The sequence below is a fragment of the Scardinius erythrophthalmus genome, assembly GCF_964197995.2.
Source record: "Scardinius erythrophthalmus genome assembly, chromosome: 2".
Taxonomy (NCBI): Eukaryota; Metazoa; Chordata; class Actinopteri; order Cypriniformes; family Leuciscidae; genus Scardinius; species Scardinius erythrophthalmus.
This window is the reverse complement of record NC_138222.1, coordinates 57,416,381-57,436,228: the sequence shown is the minus strand read 5'-3', so window position 1 is coordinate 57,436,228 and position 19,848 is coordinate 57,416,381. Positions and strand designations below refer to the sequence as shown.

Here is a 19,848-nt window from a genome sequence, read left to right as displayed (position 1 = left end):
CATGAATCTTATGAAACCTTTACCTGGGGCTAGTTGCACAGCCTCTATGTTAAGACTGTGTCTAAAGAACTTGTGCACTCAATTGATGCAGATACATTCTTTATCCAATTAGAAGACTATAAAATACGACGGAAACACAATAAATCCTTTGATGCGAAAATTAAATAAATAAATAAATCCTGACGTGACTGCCTCAACAGTGGATGTGACTGGATAACAAACTGGACTATCTGGGCCAACTTCATCATAGGCTACAGCAACTCAAATGTTGGTTTGATCAGTGCCGTTCGTCCCTAAACACAAAGTACGCAATTTACCCCTGAACCACCAGGGGGCCCTCTTATTCTCAAAGATTATTTAAAGTCTTCGGATGGGATTAATAGAATTTTAGTTTCGGTTTTGATTTTGGCTTCCAACGATTATGAAAACATGATGCTGCATTGTGTATATATCTATATAATACTAATACTAAATATACAGCCTCAGCCTCCTGTTGGACGTGCTCGATTAGTTATAAGAGTTATAAGCGTATTGAGCTGCTAAAGAGACACTGTTCCCCAGGCGGATTTCTGTCTGCGTGATCCAAGATCGAGCGAAACACGGACGAGTATAAGGAGTATAAAAATGCCCGTCTTGGTGAGTTTTCACTTAAATGCAGTCGGTTGTGTCTTAAGTGAACATAAACAGTAGGGAAAGTAATCGAATGCTTGTCAGTATATTAGATCTGTGCATCTGGTCTTAAAGTGACAGCATCCTAATGGTGCGTGTCCACTGGCGCGGAGCGAGTGGAGCGGAGCGAGCGTTTTCAATTCATTCCTCTGGAAGTCGAGCTTCACGCACGCGCAGTGCATTTTGGGATTTCCAGCGGACCGGAGAAAGCGTTGAGAGCGACCGAGAGCGTCAAAAGTTTGGGCAATTCTCGACTTTATGCAAATATCAAGCGAAAAACGCGGTCGGCAGCCAATTGCTGTGAGGTTCGGGATGTGACGTCTGTTTTGAGAGTTTAAAAATATGCAAATTGTGCCGAGTTTATGCTGGATTTAGTGCGTAAATCATTTTGTTTACAAATTAGACACTTTGCAGTATGTTAAATATTTTATTTTGGATGTGTTCATTGTGATTACATTGGCTGGGTTTATAAAAGTTTATAAAATTTAAAGGATATCTTTGCTTGGTGCATTTGGAAACAAAGCTTGTCTATTTCTAAATGTAATCGCGTGCATCGCTGATGATTATACTGTCCATCTGTTTAAAAAAACGTAGATTAAACACACTCGCAACAGACACACCCCAAAGCGGAGACGTTACAGCGTTGCCAGCAGCACTGAGCGGAGTTTTGCCGCTGTAGTGGAAACGCACCGTTAGCTGATTTATACTTCTGCGTTGGACCTACGCCGGAGCCTCTACGCTGTAGGAAACGTGTTGGTTTTCATTTATACTTCTGTGTCGTTGTCCGCGTTCACGCGCGCAGAGGGAGCATGTAAAACCCGAGGGAGCGGTCCTAGCAGACCAATCACAGCACTTGCGTCCGCGTAGAGTTGACGCGTTGTTACATTTTTGGAGAGGTGCACGTCAGGGTACGCGCGCTACACACAGCCTTTCGACGTAGCTACGGCGTACGTTCGACGCAGAAGTATAAATTGGGCTTAAAGCCTGTTTTATGCTTCTGCGTCAACTCGACGGTGTAGCTACGCCGTCACTCCTACGGCGTCGTGGCCGTTTTATAGTTCTGCGTCGGGTTGCGTTGCATCGCGGTGCATTTCACCGCCAGAACGCTAGGGGGGTGTGGGGTTCGCGAATCTCTTTGCTAGTTTGTTTTGGTTCAGTGCGCCGGTTCCGCTTGTTCCTTTCTGATGGCGAGCGAAAGAAAGAGAGAGTGTTGTTGCAGCTGGAGCTAATCGACGTTGAACAACAATGTTCCAGCGTCTTTCAAAGCTAAATGTGTGTGTATCAGCCAGAGAGCTTAACGAAATTATACTGCAGTAATAAAAATAACCATATAAGAATGAATATTCTCCTCACAGAGCGTGTTCCTCATCTAACGTTATATTTCGGATTCACAGTGCGTGTTCCGCGATCCATGATAAACATCATAGAAGCCTTATATGTATTTTAACAAACGATTTTATTGCAAATGTTTAATCGCAGGAGAAAAAGAAGTCTCCACATGGAACTGTGCCATGGCAGATGTAGTGTCCCGTGGCAGACTTTGGTTAATAACTGTATATCCATGATGTAACCATGAACATTGTATTGTAAATAAACAACAATCTTTTTTGCAAAACAAACGTTTATTTATTTATTGATTGATTAAAAAAAGATAAATGAATATGTAAATATATAGGCTACATATATATTAACACAATAAAAAAAATAAAAAAAAAAACATTTTATCACCCATACATATGCATATATTTTTGTGGGTTTTATACAAGAATTGAGCAGTATAAAAATCAAAATTTCAGATTGCAGAAATAATATATTTGTGTGGTCAAAATATCTCACCTTGTGTATAATTCTAACTGCTCGTTTTTGGAGTAGTGAACTTTTATAATTATTGCCCCAAATTTCTATACAATAAGTAAGAACATAGAAGAATAAGAGAATAAGAACAAAGGGCAAAGTTTTAAGTACAATTAAAAATATAAATAACTTTAGTATATAAAAAATATAAAAAAAACCTGATCCATCGTTGAACACAAACAGTGAAGTGTTCACTTAAAAAATGTCGCTATAGCGGGAGGGGGAAACTGGAAAAGCTACACTTTGGAAATAATGTATAATCTGACCAATCACAGCCCTTGGGGTCTGCGTGCCTCGACGCGTAGTTACAATTTTTTGGAGGTGCGCGTCGAGCTACGGCGGAGGGGTTGGAGAGGGGTTTGCGTCGACGCAGAGGGGTCCGCGGAGGTACGGCGTCGACTCGACGCAGAAGCATAAAACAGTTAGTGTTTTTTTGTGCATTCACGCGTTTGACTGCCCGAGTTAAAAAATCTGAACTTCTGCGTCAATTTGCGCCGCGTTAACCAATAAGGAGCCTGTTTGCTGCTGTCACGTGGTGAAGTGACAGTTTATAATGTTATTTATGTTTGGCCTCAATAAATTATTTTGTAATATGACTAAAATGCACAACAAAGCAAATCTTTCACATAAAAACTTGATTTCAATATATGAGAGATACTCATTTTGTATTGAATGCTATTTATTCCATATCTATTCTAGATTATATGAAACATTAGTAATCTAATGTAAAGACAACAAACACAATTTAGTGTATAAAAACTGAAAAAAATCACACGACAGGTTTCACTTTTGGAGGCTGGGTCCATTTATTATCAAAACAAAAATAAATGACAGATTAGGTGGGTGCGGGCGAGGGTGAACCTCGCGCCGGGCTGTACAGCGCGGGCTCGTCAGGTAGCGACCACTCGAGGCCGAGGCCTTATACGGCCTACGCTGTCCTCATCAGCGTCCTCACCGTTAGGTCCACCAAACCTACCTCCTGGAGCAAATTGTGAAACTCCTGAAACCCTCCGGAGGGTTTGGTGGACCCGAGTACAGCGACGATGTCCCCTACGCAGCTGTTACTGCTCTCCAGAGCATATACGAGCGGTGACTCTCTCGATTAATGCTAATGCTAATGCTCGATAAACATCTAAAAAAGATGGCCGCCAACGGGTTTCGAAACTTTCACCTCCGGATTTCGCCTCTGACGCGCGTAAATTCTGCTTCAAACTTTTGTTTTTACGCGCGTAAATTTCACTCTTGACGCGCGAATTAACACAAAGTGGTCAAGCGTATAACTAGACCGGTGTGAACGCACAGTAATAAACCTGCTGTCGTCTGTGTCATTACTGTTAATCAAATAACAAAATAAAACGAGACAATCTTCACTGAATAACTTTAGGAACTTTAATAAGAGTCGGTGTATATTTAATTAATTAACTTTGAATGGAAACATAGCTAATAAAATGCCAGAGACATAATTTATTCTGATTTGTTTAATTTGTTTAGCCTTGCATCAGCTCACAATCTTACAACATTTAACCAATAACAAGTTTTGAACACAGAAATGTACATTTAAAATGTCACAGCCTCTGTACTTTTAGCCCAGCTGCCGTATGCTAACAGTTTCGAGACAAGTTTTGAAGTTGTTTGAGGTTCTAAAACAAATACTGTTACCAAAAATTAAGGGCAGTTGCAAACAAATTTAAAAAAGTTGACATGATTTGCAGTGAATGTGGATGTTCCTGCATTCATATCTCAACAATTAGAGAATGATGCTAGACATTCCAAGGTCATGGGTTCAATCCTCAAGGAATGCATGAATTGATGTGTACCTTGAAAGCAAGGTAAGTCACTTTGGATAAAATTGGCTGCCAAACAATTCAATGCAAGCCAAATTACAACTTTCACAGAACGTTTGCATATGTGACGCTGAATGAAATAACCATTAAAGTGACGTTGCACATACAACCGTTAATGCGAGATCCTACTTTAGATTTAGATTTTTTTTTGATATGCTATTAATTAAACTCACAACGTGCCAAGAAATACAGTAATACCCCACCTCTAAGACGACCTGCATTTGATTTCATTTAGCTGATGCTTTTGCAAGTGAGGAATAATACAACAAAAACTATTAATCAAAAGGAAATAATAACATTAGCCAGACTGCGATACAAAATTGGCCGGAAGGGCACAAGCCAGTGCAGGGATCCAACTATGAGCAGACATTAAGAAGGGTTCAGTTTCACAAAGCAGTACAGGAAAAGAAAAATGACTATGGATAACTGTGAGTCAAGTGCTTGAGGATAAGTTGCGTTTACAAATGTTTCTTAATGAGTTGAGTTTGGACGATTATTCCTCCAGTGCAAAGCAATCCAGGGCTGCATTTCTCAAAAGCATCGTAGGCCTAAGCAAATCATAGAAACCACTGGCACCAATGGTCTCTACAATCTACATAGGCTCACAATGCTTTTGGGAAACGCACCCCAGAACATTTATCATCACCATTTTCATCATGCAAAACAGTTTTTTTTTTTTTTTTATCATCAACAGAATTAGCACTAATTTGGCCCTCGTGAGCCTTCAATTTCTGTTTAATGACTACACTACATCAAGGGAAGGAGGGGAGAGAGATCACTGTCATTTATATTAATTCCTTTAGGATCACTCTAGTAACACATCATGCCAAGAATGCTGAAACAAATCTCACTAGCAGGAGGACAAAAACAGAGAGATACCCCTCCCCTTTAGTGACCCTGGAGGATCAAATCTCACATCTGTCCCCTGCTTAACCTTGACGGGGATGAATCAAGTTGGTGGTTGCAGTGAAGCAATGTCCGGCAATGGCAACGACTGAATGATTGACAGACAGGCGGCAAACAGAATGCGAGTGTCCCATTCCAGGAAATCCCCTCGTACCTGATGTGTAATCCTCTTTATGAAACGGGACAGACTGCTGAGGTATCAGCGAGACTATGTGTGTGTGTCCAGTATGTGGGAAAATATGAGGCTGCATCATATTTCTCAGAAGTGTCTGAAGCTCTTCAACATTGGCTTAACTTCATTCGTTCATCAATCCATCAACCACAACCAAAGTGCCCTTCAAGCCTTTGTGCTCTTATGATCTACCTTCAATTATTAAACATTAGACAGCATATATAAGTAGTAAGAACAATAGCCAGTAAATCAATACTTGTTAGATTTGTATTACAGCATAATGATCACAACAATCAACCTCAAACACATCTTGACGTACAATCCTATGTTTACAGGAGTGTGTGAGTCAGCTGAGATGAAAGTTTGAGCAGATTTTGCCATCTCAAAATAGATCGTCAAAATAGCAAAATCTGCGTTCATAAATGGCCTAGATAATGTTTTAAATTCATATCTAAAATGCTAAACACAAGTTTATTATGGTTAGGAGTCAGTCTAGTAACTGTAATGAGGTCCAAAGGTCTTTTTATTACTAGTGAAACACTTCTACTGCCTTCTCAAAACAAGTCTTGCAATGGAAATAAATGTTATTTCCATCAAGAGGTGCACCAGTTTTTGGTCAAGATCTTGAATTGACAATGCAAGAGTCCAGCACTCTGTAAAGTCTCCTCCAGCACATCCCAAAGACTTTCAATGAATTTAAGGTCTGGACGATTCATGTGTGAAACTGATTCTTCATGCTCCTCCCAATCATTCTTTCACAGGTTGAGCCTGATGAATCTTGACATTGTCATTCTGGAATATGGCCACGATGTGTCTTCCTACATTGTTAAGAAATGAAAAGCTACACACTCCATCAATGAGTTAGAAGAACTGTTGCCAAACATATATATATAACAAGCTAGAAACATAATATTCACTGCAATAATGATCCAGTCATAGACTCTCAAGCATTTGCCTATTTAAATCCAAACAGAGACTTTTATTTTTTTATTTTTTGGCCAGGCAATGTATTTTCCCATTACAAATTATAATATTTGAGAGAAACTTGAATTGAATGTCTTAGTATCTGTCTCCCTTTTGCTTTAAAGACAGCAACACTCAAGCTGGCATGGACTCCACAAGTTAGAGCAAATCCTGAAAATCCATGTTATTCCAGCCTTATTCGTTGACGTGGTAAACAACATCATAAACGACATCTGATTAGTGACCTAGAAATTGTGCAGAATCTTAAATAATTCTTCTGCATTTTAAATCATATCTTTGTTTTAGTCTTTCAAAACCCCAACATTATTTCCAAGCGTATGTCCCAGACTTTTTGGATCTATGGATCACATTCTATCTATGTACATAAGAGGAAAGATATGGGAGTTACAGTGTCTTCTGAACTACAACTCTTAAATGAGAATCGGTACAGAATAAAGGGTTGAAGATCAAGCTAACACTTTGTAGTCAAACAGTGTCCTCTGTTGCACAAATATTGTACTGCACATAGAGAGGCCACAAGATCTGAGACTTCAAGACTAAAGCCCTTTTCATACCATGAAGATAACTATAACAATAAATATATTAACGTTGTTTATTCTAAGTGTACGCTGCAGTTTTGTCCTCTGACGCTTTAAATGCTCAAGCTCTTTAAAGCAGGATGGATTCTGATTGGCTGTCAATGTTTTATCGTTCATCATCTGGAAAAAAAATAATAATAATGAAAGTGATTCCAATGATATCGTTTCTCTGTGCCATTACCGTTATAGTTGTGGTGTTAGAACTTCATCTTTATCATTGTATTTTTCGTCCTTGGTGTGAACGGGCCTTATTTGTATAGGATTATTCTGCATTTTAATTCTGAATCTTATTTGGGTTTCTTCCTATAATACAAACTTGTACCTCATCAGCCCCTTATCATCCTGTGTATAAACCCTCAGTTATTTCCAGTTCATTGTCTTGTGACGTTTTGTGCTGGTGTTGGTCTATGATGGTTCCTGGTGTTTATTAAATGCGAGTTCATCATTGCACGTCAATCATCTGGTTTTGGATTATCACGTCAAGTCAGCATATGATCATACCAAGTCATTCATTATATAATGTAGAAATACATTTAACCAGACTGTCTGGAATTGCTCTTTAGAGTACAGATAATGTCTTGTTTCAAAAGTTTCAGATGAGCAACATTCATAGATATCAAATATAAACATATCTCCATATAGATGTAATGTTTTATTTCATGCTACGACCAGCATCACATAGAATTGCACAAAAAGAAATGAGGTCAATCCCCTCACAAAAAAAGAAAATAAAAAAAGAAAAAGAAACGCCTTCTGAGGCACAATAGAGAAGTGATATGAAAATGTATAAATATTTGGTACCATTTAAATATGCGTCATTTCATTTCCATTCAGGGAATTTAAGTAGGTGACTTGATTAATTTAAGAGGTAAAATATGTTGTTTACATTCATTGCTCAAGAGCAAAAATACTCTTTTGTACACAACAGCATGGCCAGAGGGACTACGCTATCAGATAAATAAACACTGGGACCAAGTTATTAAAAAAAAGTTGGGAAGGAAAATGAATGTGCTTTGGCTTTCTTCAGATATTTACCTGAAATGCATTCAGAACATTTCATCATGCCCTGCAGCAGGAACATTAATTTTTCCCAAATGCAATCATTGTATAAAACCCTCTTGGTAATTTTCACAGGCATGGCAGGCCTTAATATCTCATTCATAGAGTTGATTCAGAAATGTTGCATAGTACCACTGTTAATTTGATATCAGGCATTGTGCTAAACAACGGTCATAATACACTGAAAATAGCATTACAAATATGGATTCAAGCATTTCACAATATTTAAACCCACTAAATAGGCCTTTTAAGGTATACAGTGTCAAACCCTGACAATTTACAATGGATATGCATCCACTTTCCTTCATGACGCATGACATTTAATCTAAGCAATCAGTCTTTAAAACTTATCTTTGGTGTCTTTTCCTTGGCATACAGCAGATATATGTATAGTAGCCTACCTGTGCCATGTGCAACACTACACAAACTCTTTTCAGTAGCATGTCTGGAATAACAAATCCACTAGAAAAAGCCTATTCCTCGCCATTTTGCCATCATTCAAAGGCAACGCTGTTACTGATTGCTCTGTATATGCGCAGCAGCCATGTCAGCAGCACACATGAATAGTCTGCCAACTCCCACAGGGTGCTAATGCGATTTATGCTGAATACACATGTAATATTGTTCTTTAATCCTTGAGCACGGTCGAAGAGGTAGAGATGGATAAAGAACAGCCAGAGATGGAGGCCGATGAAGAGGGAAGGATTTAGGAAGGAGACAGAAAGAGACAATGAGCGAGTGAGAGCAGATGTCTGCGATCCCATGAGTCCCATTGGTTCGGCCTAATCTATCCAGTGGACGTCGTGTTTGACTTTCTCCATCCATCTCTGCCTACCACAGCTACCAATGCAAATCTGCAGGAGTGAGATGCTGAGATCCTTTCACACACACACACACACACACACACACACACACAAACACTGAGACGCACTCCTCTGTCTCTTTAGACTTTCCTTCTATCCTTTCTCTAAACCTCTGTTGCCCAGTCTAGATCTCTCTCTAAACATCTAACTTTCACTTTTTTATTCAAACGTATGCAATAATGATTGACAAAGAAAAGCCCTTACACTATAACACGAACTGTTTATGTGTAGATTAGAGTCCAATCAGAGGATACACAATTAGCATCAATCAGTGTACAACCTATCTCTATACAGCATCTAAAACGGTCTCTGATACTTGATATACTATCATCGGCATATAACTTAAAAAAAAAAAAAAAGAAAACTAGCTTCAAACAGTATTTGTTTCAAAAAGATTGTTTCTACGGGCTGTACAACAGCTTCTTATACATAAAGGACAAGACCTGGATTTGCGAGTTATTCCTTGTCTTTTTCTATCTTTCTACTCATATTGTTTTTGACTGTGGTCAAAACTCAAAACTCGCCAGTTAAAAGAAAGTAATTAAAAAGTACCTGAGAAAGGGAGCAAGCAGGATAACTGACAGACTAAAGAAAGGGAAGTTTATGTGATCAATAATCGCAAACTTCTCCACACACACAAAACATTGCATTCGGTTTCATCATGATGTACCTTGGCCTAGTTGGTTTTCCAGCTCTACTGCCCTCATTCAGTAGAAAATATTAGTAGTTTCTATTCTCAGTAGTGCTAAGTAGCGAGTTAAAACTCTTCAAACTCTACAGAATATTATAATTGGATCAAGTCTGCTTGATGTGCAGTCTATCAATGGGGATTTCCTCAGGATGTGACTGAATTTTGATTTTATCCAAGTCGCATAACTAAAAAAAAAACTATCCTTCCCCGGTTACTTCTGTTCTCCCTGACATTTGCGACACCTGTTAAACCCTCATGGGAGCATCAAGCAGGTGCTTTGATTGTAGTCAGCCTTGTTAAAGCGAGACAAATGGAAAAAAAAAACACAGTGGAGACAATTTGGTTCAATACAGAAGCACAGTGACATGACCATGTCCGTTATAAGTTCTGTCGTATAGGGTTTCTGAACCCTGGGAAGCGTGTGAACCAGCTCAGTCCACTCAGTAGAACTTGTCATCAATGCGGAAATGAGGCCGTGTAACGTCATCTGGGTTGAGGAAGACTGAAATCGATTTGCCAGGGTTTTCCGTCACCAGCTGTTGTAGTCGCTGTGCTAGCCGGTCATCCTGTGGTGATCCTGCACCATATCCGTGGCTAGGTGATGATAACCCATGCCCATTGCTCCCAGCTCCCGCTGCCTCTCGTTTGAGCTGGCATGCCTGTTGCGCTTGCTCTAAAGCAGCTCTCAAGTGCTCTGCAGGATCAGAACGTAAATGTGCAAGTTTACGCGCAACTAACAGGGCAGCGCCATCCGTGAGGTGCTCTAGCATGTTGCACTGGGGTAGGAAGTAATTGGGACAGTTTTTGCCCAGAATGCAGTGAGACAGGTCATCAAGAAGACCAAGGAAGAGCCGTGCAGGTGTCTCGTGATCTGGACAGCTAAGGAAGCTGGTCGGCAAGCGATCGCATGCCCAAAACATCAAGGTACGTAGGTGGTAGAGGCTAAGGCCGGTGCGAGGGCGAGCTAACAGTCTTGACAATACAGCTTTAGCCGCTTGGAAGGCTTGTGCCATTGGGTAGGGCACGCATTTCTTTAGCTGAACCTCACTGCGGGAGAAGGCAAGTCTCCACTCACGGTCAGGTCTGGTTGAGGGACTTGCAGCTGGAGAATAACATGGGAGCAAGTAGAACCCACTGATGGCCTCCTCCTCCGTTATTTTACCATCCCAGAAATGGTTGGTCGTGAGCCAGCCCTGTGCGACGGCCGGCCAGCCACGAAACGACACCACTGGCAGCAAGTCGTAGAGGATACGGCTAGTTCCTGCAGTGAGAATCAGCGTTGTTAAAGGGCCATTACGCTCCACACGATCAGGAACAGGAATCCCTCTTTGAGGATTCCTCCGCAAGTCTTCCACCGCTGTCCCAACTACACTCCAGAACCAATCGGCAACCAACAACGGAGAGAAGTAGCACCCATCTAATGACTGAGGATGCTGTAGTGATGGGATTGAGCCTGGTACTCCGCCAGTTTCTTCCTCTTCATCCTCCACATCTTTATTCTCTGTATTAATCTCGTCTTGACAGCAGATACGCCAACGCATCAGCATCGCGGGATCGCAGAGGCGCAGGCTTAGCCATGAATGGCATGGTGGGGAATGCCTCATGTCCAGCGTCACAGGCTGATTGCGGTCATGTAATTTCAGAGCAGGCACCAGTAGAGTGAAGTCCAGATCATAGTCAACGCCTTTGGCGTAGTCACCTAGGTCCTCCGGGTTAAGGTCAAGAACACCTTCCCTGGCCCCACCTGATAGCAGCAGGTATTCATTGGCAACCGGTAGTCGTTTGTCTACCTTTTGCACCAGGCCTGTGAAAAGGAAGAATATTCATGAATAAAGAGGTAATATCACCCGTCTTTAAAAAGACAAATGGAGGGGTGGGTAGATATAGGATGGGTAGGAGTTCGAAAAGAGGGCAATGTTATCACAGTTCTAAACAATTTAAGCTTAAAATGCTGAAAGCCCAACCCCAAGAGCATCAATAAACAACTTCAATAAAATAACAAAAACTAACTGGAGTAGAAACATGATTATGTAATTATAAAGTTAGTATTATAACTGTATTATTAGAGTAAATATTATTGTATTATTATTATTATCATTAGAGAACTCAATTCAGCATTTGTGCACGATATGGGAAGCGGCTGTTTTTGCCGAATTGGGTTCTCTTTCGTGTCTTCTTGTGCTGTAATGGTTGAAAACCACATTTAAACCACATTAAAAAAGCACACACAGGAGTTCATAAGCAGAATCAAATTTTTTATTTTATAACATGTATCCGATTCCAGAATTGGAATTGATTTTTAATTCCCAAACCTAGTGTTTGCTATTTTGGGGACGGAGCAATGAAGTGAGGGCTGTGTTTGTTAGGGTGTCGATTTCAAATATCAACTGTTTCTCAGAAATCGCTTAATGCACCTTCAAATCTGTAAGAATATAATCTTTCTTGCAGTTGACACTGTCACAAACAAATCATATTACCAGAAACACACCTCTGAGAATACAATCTTGAAAAATATATGTGTGTGTGACCATGGATCGCAAAACCAGTCACAAGTAGCACAGGTATATTTGTGGCACAAGCCAAAAATACATTGTATGGGTCAAAATTATCGATTTTTCTTTTATGCCAAAAATCATTAGGATATTAAGTAAAGATCATGTTCCATGACGATATTTTGTAAATTACCTACCGTACATATATAAAACATTTATTTTTGTGAGTGAATGCAGCACAATCGTGAACATAAATGGACAACTTTAGAGGTGATATTCTCAATGTTTAGATTTTTTTGCACCCCCAGATTCCAGATTTTCAAATAGTTGTATCTCAGCCAAATATTGTCATATCCTAACAAACCAAACATCCATGGAAAGCTTGTTTATTCAGCTTTCAGACGATGTATATATCTCATTTAAAAAAATTACCCATGTGACTGGCTTTGTGGTCCATGGTCACATATTTTAATATGCAGTATTAGTTAAATAATTGGTTTCTGAGGTGAGTGAGGAACAAAAGCAGAAGGAAGGAAGGGAGGGAAACAGGGGAAGATGATGCTATTCCTAAAATGACAGAAATCTCCCTAATCCTCTTCTCAGTCTGAGTCAGATAATTCCTGCTCATTCAGAGGGAAAGATATTATAGTCTCCCTCAACTGTTTTGCAATTCAAGCCGTTGCTCCTTAAATTCTTTAAAATGAACATTTCAAATCTCTAGTGGAATCTTTAATGAAAACAAACATCTCGCCTTTTAATATTTTATGAAGGTAGAAATTGGTCAATACACATTTCTTTAGAATTATTTAGCACATACATTCATTTCATTTACATTCAATCCACTAATAAAAAGATGCTTTGAGAGGAGGACAATTACTGAATACTAAGTATAGCTGCCATATGGATGTGTTTCTAAATAGTGCTTTAATGACCCATAATCCAAAGATGATCCTTCACAAGGGAAATAAGGAAAATAATTGGTGTCTTTTCTAGGGGTGTTAAAACAAATCATGTTGTCCAACACAAGTAGCAATAGCTTTACTAATTACCCGTTTGTTCATGCAAAAATAATGAATTCATTATGTCCATCACTCCCTACAGGGAGAAGCCATCAGCACCAGGTGCATTTCACTCATCACTCCCTCATACGGTCACCCGTATTGACCACTTTAAAACAAAAACAGAATAATGCCTTCAATACAAAACATCACTCAGCATGACAGATGCCAAAGGGAAGCTGGTTAGCATACGCATTTACCAGTCATAAATCAGAGCCCAACATGCACTGCTGTCAAAGCATGAGTTACACATAATGTAGGCCTATTGAAGTTTGGACTTGAGTCACCTCTACAGGACACTTACTGCATTCTGTGACTTTTTCCAAGGAAAAATAACTTTAACGTTGTGGATTTAAATAACAAGATGAATGTTTTCATGCACAGTTATAATGATGTTACATAATCTGTCTGTCCAAGCAATACATAACACAGACATATACACGATCAGTGTCCGATATATGCTGGATAATTTCTAGATTTTAAACTCTTCTCATTTTGATGAACTGATATCGATTCTTAAATCCAAAGAATCGATCTTTTAGTTTATGCTGTTTTCAATTGATGAATGAACAGAACACTGTAGCTCCAATCCAACAAATCGCAATAAGCCTTGTGCGTTATTTTTGATATGAAACAAAGTCTCAGATTTCAAATTCTGTCCATTTCATTATGAAATTCAAACAATGAATACCATTTTGTTGCTCTTTAACGAGGCGAGATCTCTTCCGCTTTACTAGTTACAGCATGAATAAACATGAATGAACATCTGAAGGTGTTGAAAGACACAGTACATCTTAAAGGGGTCATATGTGACTTCATGCTTTCCTTTTTCTTTAGTGTGTTATGTAGCTGTTAGTGCAAGTATAAGATCTGCAGAGTTACAAAGCTCAAAGTGTCAATCCTAAAGAGATATTCCTTATAAAAGTAAAGGCTCAGCCACACTTTCCTAAAACGCTTCGTTCAAACACGCCTCCACAAATCGACGTCAGTCTGTGGGGACAGAGTTTCATAACACCGCCCAAATGTATACGCAAAGAAAGAAGGCGTAACTTTTATTTGCGCTGTATTATTGTTGCCGCCATGTCGTGGAGACGTAGTGTTTTTCGTCGTGAAAGCCAAACTACTTTGTTTGGCCTTCCAAAAGAAGACAATTGGAAAACAGTGCTTAAGCTTTATTTACAACACTGTTCTAGAACAGAAAACTCAAATTTTCGCATTTTTCGAAGGACTGTTTCCAGAACCTGCGAGAGTACAAGGCCGGCTGTGCACAAAGGCTGATTCTAAAAAGCAATTCCATATTTGCATGTACATTCTGGCTCTTCCAACGCGTTAAAAGAAAGTATAAGTCATTATAATTAGTAATTATGTCCCCAATGAAATAAAACCTTACCAATCTGATACGATCTGGTCCAGTCGTGCTGGAAAAGTTGATCGATCAGCTTGGTCATCTAGTGATAGTGCCGACACCTGTCATTATTGCTTTGGGAGCTGATGTCCAAAACATGGTAACGGGTGTGACGTTTCCGTCACATGCTTAAGGTTTCTGGGCCAATCACAATGCACTGGATAGCTGGCCAATCAGAGCACACCGCGCTTTTCAGAACGATGAGCTTTGTAAAAATCGAGGCGGGGCATAGAGGAGCAACAATAATGTACAGCTTGTGTAAAATAATGACTTTTTTTAAACCTAAAACCACGTAAATATACTGCATAAAACCAAATACACAAAATGATGTTCTTTTTTAGAACCGTCACATGAACCCTTTAAGTGTATCATGTCATGTAATCGTTCAATCTGTGTTTTAACCGTGGAAAGACGTCAATAAAACAGCTTGCAAACAATGTCACATATTATTACATTTACCTTAGAAAAGCCATTAAATGACCATAAACACTATATTCAGCTAGAAAAATAACTCTAGAAAGGAGCATTTTGATAAATATATGCAATATATTACATATTCTTTTTACTGTTCCTCAATATTTAATGTAGGCCTATGTTTGAATAAATCCGTCAAGTTTTTATGACAGCCACTATTTAAATGTATATATTAAATGTATATATTTCAAAAAACTAACTGGAGTAGAAACATGATTATGTAATTATAAGGTTAGTATTATAACTGTATTATTATTATTATAAAATCTGCCTTGTGTATAATATAAGTGTTTGTATACAAATCAGTAGATTTCAACCTTCAATATTTAATACTATAGTACCTAACTGCATTTACAGCATTAGTTTACAGCAAAAATGTTCATGTATTGTACCTGACATATACCCAGCATTAAAGTCGGCATGAAATCAAATTTGACAAATCTTCTTTTTATATGTAATATTGTAGTGTTTATTATAAATGATTTGTCTGTGCACTTCATTATTTTTTTTAAATTCATGTACCCTTATAATCTTTAATCAAATACATTACCCTTCCCTCCCCCCTCGAAACGACCTCTCTTCTCTTTCGGTCACGTGCCATGGCGAAAGGGTGCGGCCAGAGCCGATGAGGGTGCGGCTATAATCGAGATGCTCTCGAGGGTGAACTTGACTGATAACAGAGAATGTCTAATAAGGCTGATAACTTGACTTGACTCATCTTGGTTCGCGGGAATAATAAAATAAAATAAAAAATCCTTCATGGGAGGGTAACGGTGGGGAGTCCGGTGGAGAGAAATCCTCCACAACTGAATGTAAACTGGCATTCAAATCTGCCTCCATTTTGTTTGCAACGCCCAACCTCCAACGATCCAATCAATTCCCGAAGGACGAAATCAAGCCCCGCCCTACATTTTTTTCTAATTTCAGAAGCCGTTTCACTCGGATATACGTCACAACAAGGAAAAAATTACAATCTCAACTTCCGTTTCATGCCGACTTTAAGTCTGACTTCACAGGGGGGAAAATGGCCTGGTAGGATTTCAGTTGGACTAAAACATTGGGTTTCATTCACTAAGAATGCGTACGCAAAATCTGCGTAAGAACGTTTTCACAAACAAATCATGATTCATCAATGAATTTTGTTTTAAAATGTATTCTACATTTACGGAAAAATACTCTTGGTGGCATTGAAAGATACATTAAAAACACTCCAAATTCATCAACATTAGAACGAGGTTAAGAACAAATTCATATGTTAATTAGGCAGTTTTCATTAATAGGTCAAATGTGCGTATAAATACGTTAGTGTACGTAGTTATTAGCGAATGACCCATCGACATAAAAATTGTTTCTGGTGTTTGTTTCCGGGAGCCTGTGACCTTCACACCAGAACGTTGATGCAGGGTGTCTTTTTTAGTTTTTCTACAATAACAATGATCCCTTTTGCCCTTTACATTTTTAACACTATTTCAGTTTAATAAGCTCCTCTGGGAGAAATATGTTGGCAGGATTGTAGTGAGTCTAGAGGCTGGCGTGCAGATGGTATGCTAATGTTTGCAGGTCATGGAGGTGTGGAAACAGAAATCATAATGATTAATTGATCAGTGCCACACTTGCACTATAAGAATCCATACAGGTCTTCTGAAGCGTCTTAACATCGAAATTCTCATGGAAAGATAAGGGTCAACAAAAGTGGATCATCAGTTTTTCCAATCACACTGTATATAAGGAGGCAGAATACTCTAAATGAATGCTGAAGAGTCCCCTACCTGGCGTAAAAATAACAAGCTGTCTATCTATCATTCTCAGGAGGTGTGTGATGGATGTCGCTTTGAAAATGTCTGCATATGTTTAGAGAGTGAGAGATGGAAACAGCAAACGGGAAAAAATAAGTAGGAAGCTTTTGGCTGAACATCAAGAGGTTAAAAAGGAAGAAAGCAACAGGAGGCAGGCAAAAAGAAATATAAACGTTGCACTGACAGGATGGCAAAAAAAAAAAAAAAAAAAATCCATTTCCATGTCAGTAAACAAAGGTCCAAAAGTAAACGACAAACAAAATAATGACTGGATGAGTCAGAGGTAACAATGGAACAAATGAAACTAAAACAGACGAGAGCTACAGGCTAAAAGGTATCCTACGGAGGAGAGAACAGGCTATGGCTAAAAAAAACAGCAGGCGAGGGAAAGACAAAAGTAGAATGAGAGAGAAAGAGAGAAACTGTCAGCAAATCCAGCGTTTGACAGGATTATGTGAAGCAGCTCCAGTGATGTTTTCAGAGAACAATACAGTCCTGCAAATCTCTCTGCCTCACTTATGTCATACAAAACAGGATGACATTTAGTTTGTGTGTGTGTTTGTGTGTGTGGAGACGGGAGAGCAAGGGATTAGAAAGGGGTGTTGGGGAGATCTGGTGGGAAATACAGAGGGAAAAACACAACCAAGGAGAACTAGAGACACCTACTGGACAAACAGCTTCACTCGGGTCAAGATCTGATTCAGAGACCAGGAGAAATCAAGCCGAGTCCAATGAAAATATACCTTAAATAAATGGCATATTTCAGTCTTTTTCATCTGTTTTATCAAATACACACTTGGTTTGAAGAGTTCGATGAGTATGACTTCATTCCAAACATCCTGAACGCAGCAATTTGACATTAAAAAAAAAAAAAAAAAAAAAATCCCCATACCTAAATGTACACCAGGGTGGTTTTACTGTACTCACTTTATCTAATCAGCTACAGCAGTAATATGACACACACGTTGTGTTTTCATGTTTTATGGGGACTTTCCATAGACGTAATGATTTTTATATTGTACAGTATATAATATCCCCTTAAACTAACCCTACCCATCACAGAGAGAGAGAGAGAGAGAGAGAGAGAGAGAGAGAGAGAGAGAGAGAGAGAGAGAGAGAGAGAGAGAGAGAGAGAGAGAGAGAGAGAGATGATGGTTCATGAAAACTCACAAGGAATCAAAGTGTTGTTTATATCATGTGTATGTATGTGTGTTCACAATCATATTCCTCTCACCCACAAAGATTTCAGATATTGGCATCTTTGTAGGGACATTTTGTCCTCATAATGTGGGGTTTTCCAGGTGTGACCCCCCCCCCTCTCTCTCTCTCTCTCTCTCTCTCTGGGAATCAAAGTGTTGTTTTTATTATACATTTAAGTGAGTGTGTTCACTATGGTATTCTTCTCACCCAGCATATTAAAGATGAAGTCTTTGGCCGTGTGGACCTCGAGCGCGGTCTGGTCCCCGAACTCTCCCTGTTCCAGCAGCACGAGCGCGTGCACCTGCGCCGACAGCTCCTCCAGCGTCGTGCCCGAGCGGAAGTCCACCTCGGGCACGCGCTTCACCGGCGCCACGGCAGTGACAGCACTCATGAGCGTCTCCATTGAGCATTACCTGAGAGAAATCACTACAATATTACCAAACTGTCCCAAAATAATCACACTTATCAATATAACGTCAAAGATTATCATTAAATGTATACATTTAAATAATTATTAAATTATGTTACTAAAAAAAAAAAAAAATCGACATTAACTAAGTGATAAACACACCAAACCGCTGATAAGGAAACAAAACCGTTACATTTAAGTCCTAGTCAGTACTACCAACTAACGTTACCCAAACTATTTATTAATTGTTAATAACACCTAAATAGTGACACGCAGGTTAGTTATTCATAGCGACTGTAGCGGAATGTAGGTCAGTGGGCAGATTAATAGCTAATTAGCCAGCTAATGTCTCCAACGAAACAGCTTTACAGTTGATTATTATAAACATGACGAGACTTCTGAAATATGTCATCTAAACAAGAATTCCCCATGACTTGTGCTGTATGAGGGGGAATATGTTTGTTTCATGTGTCCACTGAGATGCGTGTAAGTCAAGCAGCCCAAATGAGCCGACTAGCAGGTGTGGAGCGAGCTAACGTGCTAACCAGCTAAAACACCTCAAGATTCAGCGATGACACTTGTTCTTTACAGTTTACACACACCCTGTTTTCCGCTGGCTCGGTGCTCTCTGCCTTAGACCCCGGGTTGCTTGTTGTGATTTCTTTAGTGAAACAGGATTTCAGCTCCCGTCATTTCCAACAGGTCCCCCAGCTCGCACCTTCCCACTGGCAACACTTTTCCCGGAAATAATGGACCACCTCCGAGAATCTTGGGATTAGTAGTACTTTAAAAGGGACACAAGTCTATCCTGACCATGATTAGGCGCAATGACAGTATAAGGGATAGTAATCTATTTGCACTGATTTATGTCTCACAACAATAGCTGGTCTAATTAATTGGTTAATGTTTTTTAATATCATATACAGTTATATATATATATATATATATATATATATATATATATATATATATATATATATATATATATATATATATATATATATATATATATATATATATATATGTGTGTGTGTGTGTGTGTGTGTGTGTGTGCAAAAGCCTCTAAGTGACATCTGAAATTATCTTCTAGAATGGTAATTTTTATCAAGCTCATATATTTAAGTTCAATAATTTCACTTTTATGACAATTAATAGGTAATCTTTATTGCCATTTAAGTGAAATTACTGAACTTAAATATACGAGCTTGATAAAAATGGTCATTCTAGAAGAAAATTTCAGATGGCACTTAGAGGCTTTTGCATCTGAACTCTTCATATATATGTTTTTTATATATATATATAAACATATATTATACAGTTTATATTTATATTTTGATGCAAGACTAGAAAGGATCAGTGTTAAAGTCCCCATGAAATCGAAATTTTTTGGCTTT

General features: G+C 39.0%; 1 protein-coding gene across 1 annotated transcript; it reads right to left on the bottom strand.

Moving 5' to 3' along the window:
• Positions 1 to 7,645: 7,645 nt before the first annotated feature.
• On the bottom strand, positions 7,646 to 19,387 carry tmem102 (transmembrane protein 102). Its single transcript, XM_081359452.1, has 3 exons — positions 19,057 to 19,387; positions 18,253 to 18,458; positions 7,646 to 11,424 (listed from the first exon to the last, which is right to left on the bottom strand). The coding sequence occupies exons 2-3, from the start codon at positions 18,446 to 18,448 to the stop codon at positions 10,061 to 10,063; spliced, it is 1,560 nt and encodes a 519-aa protein (XP_081215578.1). The 5' UTR covers positions 18,449 to 18,458; positions 19,057 to 19,387; the 3' UTR covers positions 7,646 to 10,060.
• Between the last annotated feature and the right edge of the window lie 461 nt (positions 19,388 to 19,848).

What these genes read in the sequence shown, in the direction of transcription:
- tmem102 (XM_081359452.1), bottom strand. Translation starts at nt 18,448, where the DNA reads ATGGAGACGCTCATGAGTGCTGTCACTGCCGTGGCGCCGGTGAAGCGC. An exon ending in CTTCATCTTTAATATGCTGG is followed by an intron (nt 11,425 to 18,252) that starts GTGAGAAGAATA and finishes TCCTTTTCACAG; the next exon opens with GCCTGGTGCAAAAGGTAGAC.